This window comes from Diadema setosum, chromosome 11 (genome assembly GCF_964275005.1).
Source record: "Diadema setosum chromosome 11, eeDiaSeto1, whole genome shotgun sequence".
Classification (NCBI taxonomy): Eukaryota; Metazoa; Echinodermata; class Echinoidea; order Diadematoida; family Diadematidae; genus Diadema; species Diadema setosum.
This window is the reverse complement of record NC_092695.1, coordinates 37,265,230-37,281,226: the sequence shown is the minus strand read 5'-3', so window position 1 is coordinate 37,281,226 and position 15,997 is coordinate 37,265,230. Positions and strand designations below refer to the sequence as shown.

The window sequence follows — 15,997 nt, the reverse complement described above, 5'->3', positions numbered from 1 at the left end:
GGTCGATGACAGAGTTTGATGAGGCTGTAGAGCGTGGTATTACAGGCAACGATGACCGCTCAAGAGCGAGGTCAACCCTTGCAAAGGGGACAACCTGAGAAGGCAATGGGAGTGGAGATGTCTTGTGACACGGCTAATGACAACGTCTCGAGCATCGATACCACTGCCGGGGGTAATAGGGAGTGACAACTCTATACATTTTTGATGTGGAGCATCCTTGTGAAGTGACTCCCACTAGGGGAAAACCAAGTTGACGCGCATCTCATGTAGCCTTGCTTCGAGGCTGCTGACTATCTTTTCTCTTTCCCTCCTTTTGCCTTCATAGCTCAGTTCCCCACCAGCCCCGTGTACAGACATGCACGTGTAAAATCGGACCTTTACTTCGTATTTCCATGACGTACGAAAGTGGCGGAATTCAATTCCTGACTGAAGGACACATTGTTGTATGCAGCTATTATCGTTCACTGGTTTTAAGGGAAAGGGCATCCACCGGCCTGAAGGTAAGGCTACTGCTATAAGTATCATGCTTAACAACAACAACAACAACATGCTGCATTTTAGCTCTAGATTCAAGAGTATCCTCTGGGAGTCGGTTAAGAGGCGCACAAAAGTCCTCCAAGACGACTGTTTTAGACCACGAGCGTTAGGTTTGCCTTCAAAAGGCCAATGGCCTTTTCAACTTCCTTGCTTTGAGTGGTTTCTTGCTTGCTGCTAATCATTTACTTATTTTTTCTGTATTCGTTACAATGAATCACTCTTTTCCAAACAGTCACTCCAATTTTGCCATTGTCCTGTAATTAGTATCAACTGCAAGGTCAGGTTTATCTATTCAGGGATACACGGGAGTATTTCCTTGAAAGCTTAAATGTGTCAACTCTTATTGCAAGATATTTGCAACCTATGTCTGCTAACATGTCAATATGACGTCATTCAGCTAACTGTATTCTTTCGAGTAGGCCGAAAGGAAAATTCGTACGATGTCTGCGGTAATGAAAGTACTTCGGATAAATTCGGGAAAATTCGGCGAAGTTTTCACTGACGAAATAAAATGGGACAATCTAACAGCAGCATGAGACGTGTCGTAGCTAAAACAACATAAGTGCATTCATTGCTACTGAAGAAGAGGGTAAATTACTGCGAATTAGGCTAATTGTGATATTCTTCGAAAGAAAGTGGTACAGAACGCTTCCATACGTTTATTCATTCATTCATTCATTTTATTTTGTCACGATACCGGGCTCAGCCGGAGGCTGTTTTTCAGCCAGTCCGTGAATTAAGAATACACGTTACACAATGAATTGTACAATACAAAAGTTACATAACTGAAAATGAGTAAGAAAACAAAACAAAACAAAACAAAACAAATCAGCATAGCAAAAGTTTACAAATAACATGAGGTAACATGAGGTAACAAAAGTACAAAACTTAAAACCTACAAATATGTACAAAACAAACTTATCAAAAATAATACAGAATTTAAGATAGTTGTCATGGTGAAATACACAAACGAAATCAGCTAATTGCAGACTGATCCCTCCCCCCCCCCCCCCGTATACGTGTACACATCTTAGAAACCATCACCAGAAAGGCATATTAAAATTTTTTAGAAGGCAAGGGCCATCGCATTTTCAAGTTTGAAAAGCTCGCCCAACAATTGTGAATGTAATTTAACAGCTATAATCACTCGGTGCGGAAATGGAAAGGAGAATGGTGTTCTCCTCGCTTTATGTTGCGCGAATCTTTTCTTGAGGTCGTGAATTGTAATAACTGCATGGGGCTGGCTTAAACTCTGTTTGCAATTTCATGAAATATTATTAATGTTAATGTTTGGATGTTTGAGATCTGAATTTGTTCACTAGAATGAGACACACTGTTCGTTCCTGAATATTCCTCCTTGAGACATAGGCCTAATTGTCCTTTTCTTAACACTGGTCATACTCCCATGGACTCTTTCTCACATCATTTTTGTTTAGAAAAATCACATTACAAATAAAGGAATACAGACAAATAGTAGAATGTGAATTTTAATCATTATTTTATTCAAGCTTTTTTTTTTAACTATGCAGACAATGAAAGTGTTCGTTTAGATAACAACATAGTCGTGATAAAAGTTGTTTTTCAATGGTTTTGACATTTATTACTGTTGGACATGTTTTAGTATCATAGCTGGACGAGAATGTGCAGTGATATGAACATGTGGTACATATTTTGTTGCCTGTCTACAATGGTCTTGTTGAGGATAATGGATGTAGTGATGGTGGTGGTGATATAGGTAGGCACGCACTTTTACCATCATAATGCATTGATCTTACCACATATCACATACTGCAATATCGTTTGGGGAAACTGTGGCTCAACTAAAATTAATCCAATTCTTACCCTCCAAAAACGTGCTGTACGTTTGATTACCAATTCCCGTTACTTATCCCCATCCAATCCCCTATTTCGTCAACTAAAAACATTGAAAATTGAGGATCTTCCCACCTTTCAAACTGCTGTTTTTATGTATAAATATACATTTAATTGTCTTCCAAAAATTGTTGATGGTTTCTTCACTCCAAATTCCACCGTTCATTCATATCCAACACGTCAGTCGTCCGATTACCATCTCGAAAACCCCAGAATCATTTTAGCTCAAAAATCATTAAAACATAATGGACCAGATATTTGGAATTCTTTACCCCCTAATTTAAAACAATGTACGTCGTTGAACATTTTCAAACGAGAACTAAAAAACACCCTCATAATCCAGTATACTTCTGACATTTAAATATTCATACCACCTGGTCAACAAACACCCTAAACAATGAGTTCACGGCCATAACTGAAGTAACATTCACCTCATCACACTGATACACAAAATAACACTCAACGTACAAACCAAGATTCATCCCAACACAATGCATATACTGCACCGCACGTCCTTCACACAATACTTCCCACTCAGTGAGTGGCAAGATTTTCTTTATGTATCTCTTTACCTGGGGCCATCTTCCTCGTCAAGCTTAGCTTATGATGATGGTCCCCTACATTTCATTTTTATCATTTCCTATTGCTTCCTTTCATATATGATATTCGTTCTTGGAAAAAAAAATGTGTGTAAGATCCAAACGTTACGAATATTAGCTGTGTAAATGACATGTAAGTATTTTGTTGATTTGTTGATTTGTATCGATTTTGAAATGCAGAAATAAAAACTGAACTGAACTGAACTGAACTGAACAATGGACTCTACAAAATGGACTACAGGTTAACACAAATGAGACTGTATATCAATGTAGATTTTGATTCACACAGGTGGTGTGATAAATCAACACGTAATCTAATCCGTTCGACAGGACTTTCTTGTGAAAATCACTTCTGACTTCGGTTCTGTATGGCCCGTGATTTGTTAATGGGCGATGTTACTGCCTTTATTGTTTATAGCCCTACGTCTAGAAATTTTCCATATCACCAACTTGTATGTTGGTGACCGTGCAACGTTATGTCCGAGTCCCCCTGCCCTGTTCAAGGGAAGGATTTTCCGCGTTCACTTACACAGCTTCATGAACTCCTTTTTCAAACCGTCTGGTGCCCTTATCTATGATGTCGACCTGCTTGCTCTCAATTGCCCATTCACTTATCACGGGTGAATGCTCGCCAGCCAACCAGGGCTGAAGGCGTGACTCGAATGAGTCACGAAACTGCATGTTTTTTCAATAATTTTCAAAAGTCCACTCGAACAGATCTCCATACGTGTTACATGTACTACAACAGGCTGGTTTGTGATCCCTGTTCTGCTGAAATGTGTGTTTATACAGTTGAAAAAGAATGAGTAATAGTGATATAAACATGAGGTACATCCATATTCGTTGTCGGGATGTTGTTTTGATGGGACTAATAGAGGTCTGAAGTGGTCGTGGTAGTGATAGTTAGGGAATACAGTGAGTTTGTTCCTGTGTATTTGTGGAAGTAGTACAGCTATGCGGAGAAGAATTTATGAAGCGTGAAGTATTGAGTGATGAGGGTTATCTGTACTCATTGGAGGCCATTTAAGGGCAACCTTTTGATGTTTTTGGCATAACAAATTATAAGTCATATCTTTGTGCTCGTAAGTGTCTCTTCTAAAGAGGATGTTAATATCAAACTTTTCATTTAATTCCCATCATAATAATTATGAAAGCATCATATGAGACTTTCATTATACTTAGTAGATTACCAATGTTACGGCCATTTTGAAAACCAATTTGGCTGACTTGATTAATTCGTTGAACTGAAATAGTTATATAAAAGAATACGAGTTATTGCCTCTCATCCTGGGTTGAATCTCCCGAATCACTTTAGAGCATAAATTTTCATCACAGACAAGAAAATAAAATGGAAATTTCAGGTATTAATTGGCTGCCATGTTTAGTTTAAATAGATCATAATCCTCAGGGATACAAGAGTTGAATCATCCAGATTCGGATTCAGCATCCTCGAAATAAGATAAAACCTTAACAAAACAAAACATTGAGCGGACGATAAATAAGTCAGACCAAAGATCTGACTTTGGCACCAGGACTTGAAGCGTTAAATCCGCGATGTATTAACAGTTTTGTGTCAAGATATTATTTGCTTCCTTTGTGTCTTTGAGTGTAGACTGAATATAAACTGAGAAAGGCTTATATTTTTGAAATCAAATGGATTAATATAACACGGTTTCACTTCACTATACTCTTTGAAACGGACTAATAAAGTGGGAAAGGAAAGCGAAGAGAGAAGACGGTATATGCTGGGAAGATTTTCTTCCTTTTTTCTTGTTTTGAGGCATTCTGTACTTTGAAATATATAAATTCCTTGTTTACCTTTATTCTTCTGTGAACAGACAAACTCGGAAAGGAGCCTATATTTGTCGAGGCATATCGCTTCGTAAACCTTTCAGACGAGGGGATATATACAACAATGTCTTCTACTAAGATTGCTATGAAGGAGGAAGATGAGGGATGGAATAAAAAGTTACGAAAATCTTACTCATATATCTGAGAACAAACATAGTGAGGCCTTTCCCAATAAAGTGTTTGCTTGTGTTTTCCTAATACACTTATTTCTGCAAATTACGTCTCCAGCGAAATCGTTAAGCGAGCATGTAACAACAGTTTCGGGTCCATCACGGCTGAAGAAAAACAAATTTCATTTTTTCTTCCAGGGGACAAGAACTTATGTCATCGAAGTTTGTTTATTTGATATTTTCTTAAATGAGCCATTACCCTGGGGTTAGGAGATTCTTTAATGGTATGATATACTTAGGATTGCTTGACCCTCAAGGCTGGTCGAATGGACAGCGCGAGGATATAGCGATGGCGTTTTTGCAATCAGCGAACTTCCTTTTTATTTAAAAAAAAAAAAGGCTTAGAAATATGGTCACCCCATAGGCAATCATTAGGCTCTTCGCCGCACAATTCTTTGAGGCCAGACCCAGTAGAGCTGGAGTTAGCTAGAGGATCTGTGATACAATCCCGTGACATAACGACATTTTAATGCACGCGCAGGAAATCATTTCGAGTTCCCGCGGTTGAGGCGCTTCGCTACCTTGCCATTAGCGTTTATTTTAATCACCCATTCATTTTCCTTCCAGCAAGGCAATTTGTTTGAAGTTTAGTGAATTGCTGAATAATTTGTCCCTTTCATTCATTCTGGTTTTACTTTCTTCAATGTTGGGCTTGGACCAAAGTTTGTCCACCACACTGACCGCAAGATGATTGCGCATTGTTCTGCAGAACGTGCCCCAAGGCGCCATGGAAAGGGCATCATTACAAATCCGATTCGTTCATAGACATTCCACTTGTCTGGTGATTGTCTGCTTGTCACAGACAGATTAAGCAGTAAACAACGAATGAAGATCCATGAAAATGTTACTAATGAGGTGTGTATGGCATGGGTGTGTGTTGTGGGGGAAGATAAGTCGTGAAGTTCGCTTCATGTGGGTTTTGTAACTTTTTAATGAGTTGACTTAAGGAATATCAAAAAGGCTATTTCAAGGCTTTTCATACAACAAGTTTTTAAGAAGTGACAAGCACTTCATTGCCCGGGGAGGTTTACGTCATTTTCTCACTTGCGAATAATTTCGAAATGTAGATTAAGAATCTATTCTGTGGTAAAAAAAACAAACAAAAAACTACATAATGCATTATACAAAAAATCTTGGATAAAACAAAAACTTAAGTAGGTATAAAGTCCAGTGTGCTTCCTTTTTCAGCTTGCGCTTTCAGTGGAGCAAAACTTCATTTACTGCGCTGGAAAAGTCGAAATAATTTTTCTCTATGACCTAGGGATCGACATCGAATGAACCTTATAAAATTTATTTTTCTTCCTGATTAAATTGAGATCACGGCCAACTGTGTGATATTGTGTTTACTCGCTGATTTTGTTTTCGTTTTTGAAATGGGGGCTCGACGGTTGTGTTTGCCTAAAACAAGTTGTTAGTTTGTGAGCAACTTATCCACGAAGCCTTGTGGAGGTGGGCTGGATATCTGCGTCTATTGATCAACATTTTTGGGGGTCCTCTTATTGCCTCTGAAGTGAAGTGAATTCGTTTACCTTTCCATCACACAGCTGAAAACAACGACACCATGAATCAGTATTGGCGGTGGCAGTATATTATTTGGGGAAAATAGAAGAGACGATGACTTAAAGGGATAGTACAGTATTGGTGGAGATGAGAATTGGGCTACAACTTTTTGTGAGATATCAAGAAAACACCTATGATGTAGAACAGAACATACCATTTTAAGAGGAATTCAAAGTTTATTTGATGAAAATCGGGTTTGGAATGACTGAAACATCCAAAAACAAAGTAAAACGAAGCAATCGTAATAAAGTGTGGGTCCCACACTTTATTAGAATTGCTCTTTTTAGGATATCTCAGTCATTTCAAACCAATTTTCATCAAATAAACGTTGAATTCCTCATAGAATTACATGCTCTTTCATATTTCATAAGAGGTTTCTCATTATCTCACCAAAAAAAAAATGTTAGAAACCTGAAATTAGGTCTCAACCAAAACTATACGATCCCTTTAAACCCTTTGTGAGCTTTTGCACGTAAAATCTCATATAGCACTGTTCAAAGTCCCTGGCACAAAAAGGGGTGAAATTACTTACATTCGACACATTCTAATTCTGGCTACACTATGGTTATATAGCAAACATGAGGGCTCGTCTAGTACCCCCTTGCTATTTCAAAGGCTTCTTTATTTTGTCTGCCCAAAATGTTTAATTTGCTCATCTTGAGCGCAACATGCAAACACAAACATATTATATATATAGATTACACACACACACACACACATCATAACTCAAGCGTTGAAATTGTTGTTTTCGTTGTTGTTGTTGTTAATTTTGATTTGTACATTCACAAACGCTACATTTCGCGTGAGGAGACAACAAAATGCACGTTCCAGGACGTAAATACAATGCTATATGTGATCTAACTATACTCAAAGAGAGCGAGCGAACTAGAAATTTAACAACTAATTTATGATCAATAATAGTAAGTTTTTGGCATCAATGTGTCTCTGTATAAGACTTCCGTCAGATAAAAACCGGCAATCCCCCTTAAATAGTTTCCACGGTGATGCTCTACTTCGATCGTTAAAGATCTAATGCTACGGTTGAGCAGCTGCTTCGCCACTGGATTGAACGGTTTTGAATTTCGAGAATCGTAATCGCCTCTCTGCGGATAGGGAGGCACAATCTTCTTGCAGTTTTTTGGGAAAACGTCACCACCTTATCGGGCTTCGAAAGAACGAAAGAAGCAGACGTATGGGGCATTACGTCAAATCCACCCTTACGGGGAAAGGGATTGCGCGATACGACTCTACCAGGGGGACACCGGAGGACCGAAAACTAAAACGTGGAGGAGAATGAAGATTCAGGAGCGTATATTATGTACGTGATACTTGAACCCATTTCATCCCATGCTCTCAGCGTTTGTGTTTGCCAGCAAAAACGACGTGGCCGTCCGCGGAGAACAGCAAACACAAAATAAAGATGTACCAAGAGCCGAGATGAGAAATTTAAAGACGCCCAGCACATCACAGATCTATTTCACACACAATTATAATATGCCAAAGAGAACACTGTAATCAACATAATTGCTATGTTTTCAGACGAATCTGTGTAAACTTTTTCTTTACACGTACGAATTAGTGTGATCAAGTAGCATTACTGAATGCTATGTTAGCTGCCACTATTTTTTTTTTCTGTGTGTACTCATTTGCTTCTTTGCGAATATATCATGGGACGAAATTCAAATAAGGAACACGTAAAAAAGAGGGCATATAATTTGCACATTCTAAGAAAAATAGGTTGAATTTTGAACCTTTATACGAGTGACAAAATTGTAGCACCTTTACGGGTGCAACTTTCCACCTTTCAGACCAGTGAGCACGTTTAAAAATGCGAATTGTGTCGCACGTGAAGGTGCAAAGTTGAAACAATTTTTCTAAGAGTGTATGTGTGTGTATGTATAGTGAAAAGATGGTCGACGGATGAAGGTGACTATATTCAAAATCATTTGCCAACGCCATTCCTTTCGTTCAGGATGAACATTCATGGTCCTCTGAAAGGCATATCACTATGGCAACTGCTATCATAACACACTCTGATTTTCAACATCAAAGGGTTCCGTTAACTTACTCATTGTAGCATGGGAAATGCATTCCAAATTTAAGATGGTACGTGCTATTTTGTGACATGCATTTCTTAGCTAGAAAAAAAAATGATGTTCGTTGCTTGTAATTAAGGTAGACAAGAAGCATTACGAACAGTGTAGCACTGAAAAGAAATTTAGTACGAAACAAACTGGCATACCCTTAACGAAATCATATCTAGAGAGAGAGAGAGAGAGAGAGAGAGAGATGGGGGCGATCAAGAGCTTCTCGTTTTGGGTAACCTTGAGTAGCAAAAGAAGGTCACAAATAAAATACAAAAGGGATTATATATCGATACGCGATTTCACATGTAATAAGCATACTTTATAACATTTGTATCATTCTCGACATTACAAGGATAAAAGCAAAGACATATCACTGATCCCTTTTAGATATAACAATCCCTCGTAAAAGACGTTCTAAAAATAGTCCACCTTTTTGTGGCATTGTTATATCTGCTCCTAATGCGCAGGTTGTATAAGAATATTGAAAACCGCAAACTTGAAGACCGCCATTGTTGTCAGAAGACCCCATTTTGTGGTATAATATGTGTGGTTGAAGTGGGCTCCCTCAGGCTTTGCCATGCCTCCTAAGCTCTACCTCTGTGACAAAATTAATCGTGGAAACACTCATAATTATTGCGTTGCTTTCTGTCTTAAGTCGTATCAAACTTTTATATCCATATCGAATTAGTGATTTCTGATTCAACTCTAAAGGCTTGGGAGAAACAACGATGAAGGTTTGTACACATGAGAAACGTTTGGTGATATCACGGGCACCTAAAATTGATGTGCAATCTTTGCCTGTTAGAATAATGATTACCTTTTGTTATGAAATTCATTTTCTAGTCTCTTTCAGGTCTAGAAACAGTCCGTCTTTAAGATTGCATCTCTGTTTTCATTTTTCATTCGTTTTGAAGGATGAAGGGATGATATTTATAGTAAGGTATGTACAAAGGCAGGTCGAGGGAGGTTGTAATGTTTACACTACACGGGTTTCGTCAATCCAATTCATGGACTCATCCGTATTCGCATATTAAGGGTTGCCTGTGGAATGAAGTGGAATTGAAAGCGAGAGCCACCCGATGGGACTTTTCGAGGATTATTTGAGTTGAAGTCCTAAATAAGAGAAATTAAAAAAAAAATGTGCTCGTGAGCATTTTACCAGGATAGTAAACATAAGGAGACGAGGAACACCCGCGATCTCCAGGTCTTGATGACATTTCGGTATGACTGTTTGTCCATTGAGTTTGGAGGATAGGCAACAAAGTCCAGCAAAGTATGTGCTGGAGATTAAAATAGGCGCTTTCCTCGGATTCTTATTCTTGCGCTTAATTCGTTTGAGAAATCTTGTTTGATGCAAAGTACCAGGGTACCCTGAAGCTAGCAAACGCCACTATAAAGATAACAATAAATAGCTACCTTTTTCGTTTGATTTTGACTGACTCATTTAAGATACGAGTTTATCATTGCAGGAGGCAGGCCCATTTGGTATATGCATATCAAAATTGGTTTTCCCTTCGCGATTCAGCTAAAACTTTATAACAATAGCTAGCTTTAGATCTGCTACGCGAACGAAAAGAATGGAAACATGGGCTGTCGCGGGCATGCAATGGCATGTGCAAAACATCATTTTTGCCTAACTGGAGTCGCGTTTCATCGCTGTCTGTTCTATATACGCCAGTTCTTTGTTTGAACAGGATTGATAAATCTTAGAAACTGTTACTTAATGCTTATAAAAATGCATTATGCCGCTCTGAAAACGTGTGAAGTGCCCCTAACCCACTGAGAAAAAAACAAACAAAGAAACAAAGGTCATTCTTACCAGTGTGCCCATGACAATGGATGAGCGAATTCCGAACTGGCTTATCAAAGCTCGCTAATAACCCGAAACATACAGACCACATTATTATACGTGTGTCAAGTTGAATCATTTTTTTACATCCATTTCAAAACCAGTGAGTTCGGATTAAACTCTCTCATGTCTATAGAAAAAAAAAAAACTTGAGGAAAACAATAACCGATGAAGGTTTGTATACATGAGAATCAAATTGTTATATTATAGACATCTAAAATGGCTCAAACGCGGTTTGAATCGCCCATTTGTTCTCCTTTTTTCGTTTTAAATCGACCTTTTTAACCACGAATTAAAAATCGGTTCCGTTTAGCTGTTGCTGTAAAATGCCCCAAAGCGTGTGGAATGGTGATTATTATACCTCAGACAGTTTATAGATAAATGCAGGCAAGATACCCCGTCCTTTTTTTTTTCGTTAATGTAATTCCTTTTCACAGACATTTTGAAAGATAGGGTTTCAAATTCAATGAAAACTCATCAATTAATGCGACATTTGAGGACAATGATGAATTGATGAAAGGAAAAGCTTTCAAGAAAAACACAATTCTGTCCAAAAGCAATTACAATGAAGACACACCATGAAGAAAGAGACTGCAGTGTCACGTTGCAATAACCGTCGCCGTCAGTTTCTGGCGTTGTGCGTTTATGAGCTACTATGTTAATGATGCTTAAAGGTTTCATAATATGCGAAATTTTCGCAAACATAATGTCCTTTTCAACTAGTGAGCTGAGTAGCATTCAAAATAGCAATTTAATTGCTGGAATTCTCTTTAGCTTCCAGTAGATCAACTGGGCACTGTCTTTTGAAGTTAAGTAATTGACTTGTGCCGCACTAAGTCACATTGTCATAGCTACAAATGGTGTGTGTAGCAAACATAATGAAGATAAGGCTGATTGTGACATGCAAGAAGTTTTTTTTTTTTTTAGTTCATCTCTGCTTTTGGTTTCCAAGGTAGATAAAGTTAAAAGAGACTTCCGAATGATTTTCAGACTTTTGCATTTTAACATCTACAAAGAGGTTATATTGGGTACAGAGTTTCAGAATTTATAGTGGTCAGGATAAGTGGTTGGGATTTCAAAATTCATCACAAATCACAATGAACAAGGATGATGACATAGCAGCTTCACATAAAAATGTATAAATTGAGGCTGAAGGAAGCAGAACAAAAGATGAAAACATGCGTAAATTCTACACAGGTGAAGTTTTAAAGCCAGCAGTATTGTAATGGAATTACACTGCTGCATTATTTGAATGATAACATAATAATATGAGCCTGCGATGTCATCATCCTTGTTCAGTGTAATTTGTTTTGGGTTTGTCAGAGTATGGGTCTCTCTGCTCAATGACCACAATGAATTCCACAAATCTGGACATGGCTTTATCGATTTATTTACTACTTTGATGTGAAATTATGTAAATCGTCTGATATGTCCCTTTGATATCACCAGGGATAGGAGAGAACAGTGCTGTGTCTCTGTACAGCGCTGTATCGATTCCATGATACCTCTTTGAACGTTCTGCAAAGAGTGTAGTGTGCGACATTGAATATGTCCAGTATGCCATATTAAATGATGCTGCGAGCCATTATCATGATTATGCTTTTGCTCACTGAATATTGTAGGCTAATACATTCGCTTTCGGAGGACTGGTGCAACACTTGTCATCTTGTAATTATTAGTTTTTGTTGGGGGGGAGGGGGATGGGTTATTTCACTTTTATTCTATGTAAAGAAATATATCTATTGAGATGATTTTATTTCATTTTGATTGTCTGTATTATGATAAGTATTCATGTGTGTAGATTTTAATGTTTTACTGTTCAATAATGTATGAAGGTTAACTTTGTGTTACGATGAATGTTTATGTATTTTTATCATGGGCAGGGCTCTCTGGAAGAGCAGGACCTGCTGGTCTTGATGAGACTACCCTGTGGAAATAAAACTGAAATAAATGATAATAATAATCTCTTGCATACATATTACGATAGCTCGTAAAACATAAAAGATGAAAATTTATACCTCTAATACTCCATTAAAGTAGAATACGTTCTTCCAATGTTACTCTGAAGAGCACATTAGCATGGAAATTACATGAAGAAGTAATGTCATTTCAAATTACAGTGATGTTTCACTTCACGCTTCTATTTTTTAAACAAAGAGCTTTACTTCACTTGCAACTAGATTATGGTGTAATGAAAACATTAGGAAGGCGCACAACTGTGATGAAAATGTTTGATACCGAATGCGCATTTTCTTTTCCTTTATCTAGTTATCAAATCACAGCCACATACTCCTGCGAAAAGATTTCACACAAAGTACTCTGTATGATATCCTATACATTCATATATTTCCATCTGGTACGTCACTGCACATTTAACAACCTGACCATTCGCAGAAAAAAAAAAATGATATTCACTCAATTGCTTTGAAAACTCTATTTCTTAAAAAAAAAAAAAGGAGCATTAAATTTAAACCATAACAACTCATGGTTAGCCACTAAGATTGTCTGAAAATATGAATTACAACCGTAATCTGGAAAAGGATCTTTCTGCTCTGTTATCATTATTCTGTTATATTTTCTCCTCTCATTAGAAAGGGTTACTAATCTAGAAGGGAAACGAATTCCTTGAAGATAATCATCATTTGAGGAAGTGAGGAGGGGGTGATTTTAGTTGTATTTTCTGGTTTTTATTTTGTTTTGTTTTGTCGCTTTTTTAGGTGAGGTTCCAGCTTTAAATCGCAAATATAATTATTACAAAAGAGATTTACGAGATGTACCTGTCAGAGTTACTCCACCAATTTCACTCATAACAAGGAAGAAGACTGTTACCGAAGGTGTGTGCTATGACTTTGAGAGCAAATTTATCAAGATCAGATATGGATTGATGATGGACAACAATGACAGTTGGTGAACAGACTGAATCTTCATAATAGGCGATATTGACAGTTGAAAGACACACGATGTAAGATAATTTATAATATTAAGTATGGTGATGATTACGCCAAAAATTGCAGTGATCCATGCATCGAGTAACAGAAGATGACAAGGAAAGGCCTCAAGGACATCCTCAAAGACGTGAAATTTGCATATGCATAGTACAAATTAAATAAGGATGGGCATGAAAATGGAGTGTCTCACTAAAAAGCAAAGCTTGTACGATATGGGACCCTCAGAAAATAAATAAGAGAACGAATAAAGAATTAATGAAACTACAAACAGATATAAAACAAAATCAAAGGAACCAATGTCAACTGACATGAGATCAAGTTTAGGAAGAGGAAAAAAAATGAACAAAATGAAACTACAATACGTGCCATCGTGGACTCAAGCAAACTGGATTCCATGATGTAAGAGTAATGATAAAATACAACCTGGATTGAATTTACTGCAAAGAATTGTGTACATATACCAGGAAGAATGCAAAAGAGCGGATATAAAAGGAGAGAAGAGACACAACCGTATATACTATGGTACAATAAGCATGATGACTGGAACATCTGAGGAGGACTTGTTTGACAGATTATTTTACTCTAATAATAAATAATCTATATGCAATTGTTTAATCTTTGACAGAAATGATGACTTGATTGGGATGGTGAAACGAAACTAATTAGGTTGTATATTATTAGGGTTCAATAGAAAAAAAAATTATTTTATTCTTAAAAGAGTTCGAAGTTGTAGCTGTTATTATATTGTTATGAAATGAGTTACGATACTTTGGTCAATCGTAGATGACGGTGTTCTGAGCCAGCAAAGTTCTCAATTTTGTCCCTTACCGCAATTCTTTTCGTCCGCAGCATTGGGGCAGTGGTCCACGTCATCACACTGAAACTCCTGTGCCACACACTGGGTCAGGTTGCCGCATGGGAAGAACCCAGGTTCGCAAGTCTGGAGCTTTTCATGAACCTGCCCGTAAACGCCCACGATAATCAGAGCTGGAAGAAAACAGATGAAATATGTGAAAGTGTATTATTTCCGCCTCTCAACAGTCGACATAATCAACGGACACATTTTTTTAGAGAAATAATGACAACAATGATGATAAAAGTGTACATTTCTATAGCGCAACAATCCGTGAAGGTACGTGAAGGTTCAAATTTGTTGTGAAGAAATGAAATGAAAATCGCCTATTCACCTTATCTGAAATAATATTTATGGCAACAAGTCAGCAAACAGAGTGTGCAATACCTTGCATTTTAATGTCAAAATGTACCCCCTATATTTAATGGGCAGCCTCTACAAGATTTAACCCTTCCAGCAGGAATTGTAGGTCATATCAAATTGTTGTGGAATAAACAACTGTTTTGTCTAACAAGTATCAAGTAAAAAAAAAAAAATGAATACATGGTGTGAGTGTATGTGTGTGTGTGTGCGCTTGCCTTTTAATTTCTTGCAATGTGATTTGCCCGGCCATGAACACATATTTCGGTAGTGACTACTGACGTCACTAACTCCATCTCTCCCTCCCTTTAAAGGGGCATTCTAGACGATTTTCGTAATTTCACATTATGTAGTACAATAAATCGACAGCTCCATGTATACATTTGTGGAATTTATTGTGGTCCTTGAGCAGAGAAACCAATACTCTGAAATATCTTAAACAAATTACACTGAACAGTCTTGATGACATAGGAGCCTCACATATTTCAGAAATGTAGCAGTGTTATTCCATTACAATACCACTTGCTTAACAAGTTCACCTGTGTAGAATGTATGCATGCCATCTTCTTTTGTTCTGCTCCCTTGAGCCCAAATTCATGCATTCTTATGGTGAGGCTGCTATGTCATCATCCTTGTTCATTGCAATTTGTTGTAAATTTTGAAAACCTTCTTATTCCTCATTCCAATCACTATAAATCCTGAAACTCTGTACTCGGTATAACTAATTTATAGTTGTTCAAATGTAAAAGTCTGAAAATCATTCGGAAGTCCATTTCTTCGGCATCGTCGACTCCTTGTACGAGCCCAATTCGCATAGTATCCTGATCTAAATCAAACGACTTGTGTATGTCTATGTGTGTATGTGTGTGTGTGTGTGTGTGTGTGTGTATGTATGTGTGTGTGAGTGCGTGTGTGTATGCATGGGGTAACGGATAAGATGGTAGGTAGGGAAGGTATTTTTTCTTTTGTGTGGTTACGTGTAAGTTTGTGTACAAATGTCAGCTGTATGTTATGTCTTTCGGGTCACGCACCGATTGATTTTTTTTTTTCATCGATCAATCATTGTTGATTCTGTAATGTGTGCATACATTCCGGATGAATGTTTTGTCATGTGAAATTATAGAAATCAAATAAAGATTATAAAAAACAAAAGCAAAAATAAAAGTGTGTGCGTGTGTTTGTCTGTGTGTGTCTGTGTGTTTTGTTTGTTTGTTTGTTCATTTTCCATCTGAGAAGATGGCTGGATAGCCCATATTCAGCTATGCTAAGCTGGTCTTCTATGGGGTCCAGTTTGATGTAAGGCGTGATCAC

General features: G+C 37.5%; 1 protein-coding gene across 1 annotated transcript in view; it reads right to left on the bottom strand.

The window, feature by feature from the left end:
- LOC140235472 (relaxin receptor 1-like) overlaps positions 1–15,997 on the bottom strand; it is a 156,093-nt gene that overhangs the window by 40,351 nt on the left and 99,745 nt on the right. Inside the window, exon 2 of the mRNA XM_072315499.1 lies at positions 14,302–14,460. Coding sequence (XP_072171600.1) covers positions 14,302–14,460 — 159 coding nt within the window. The remainder of the gene's footprint in view (positions 1–14,301; positions 14,461–15,997) is intronic.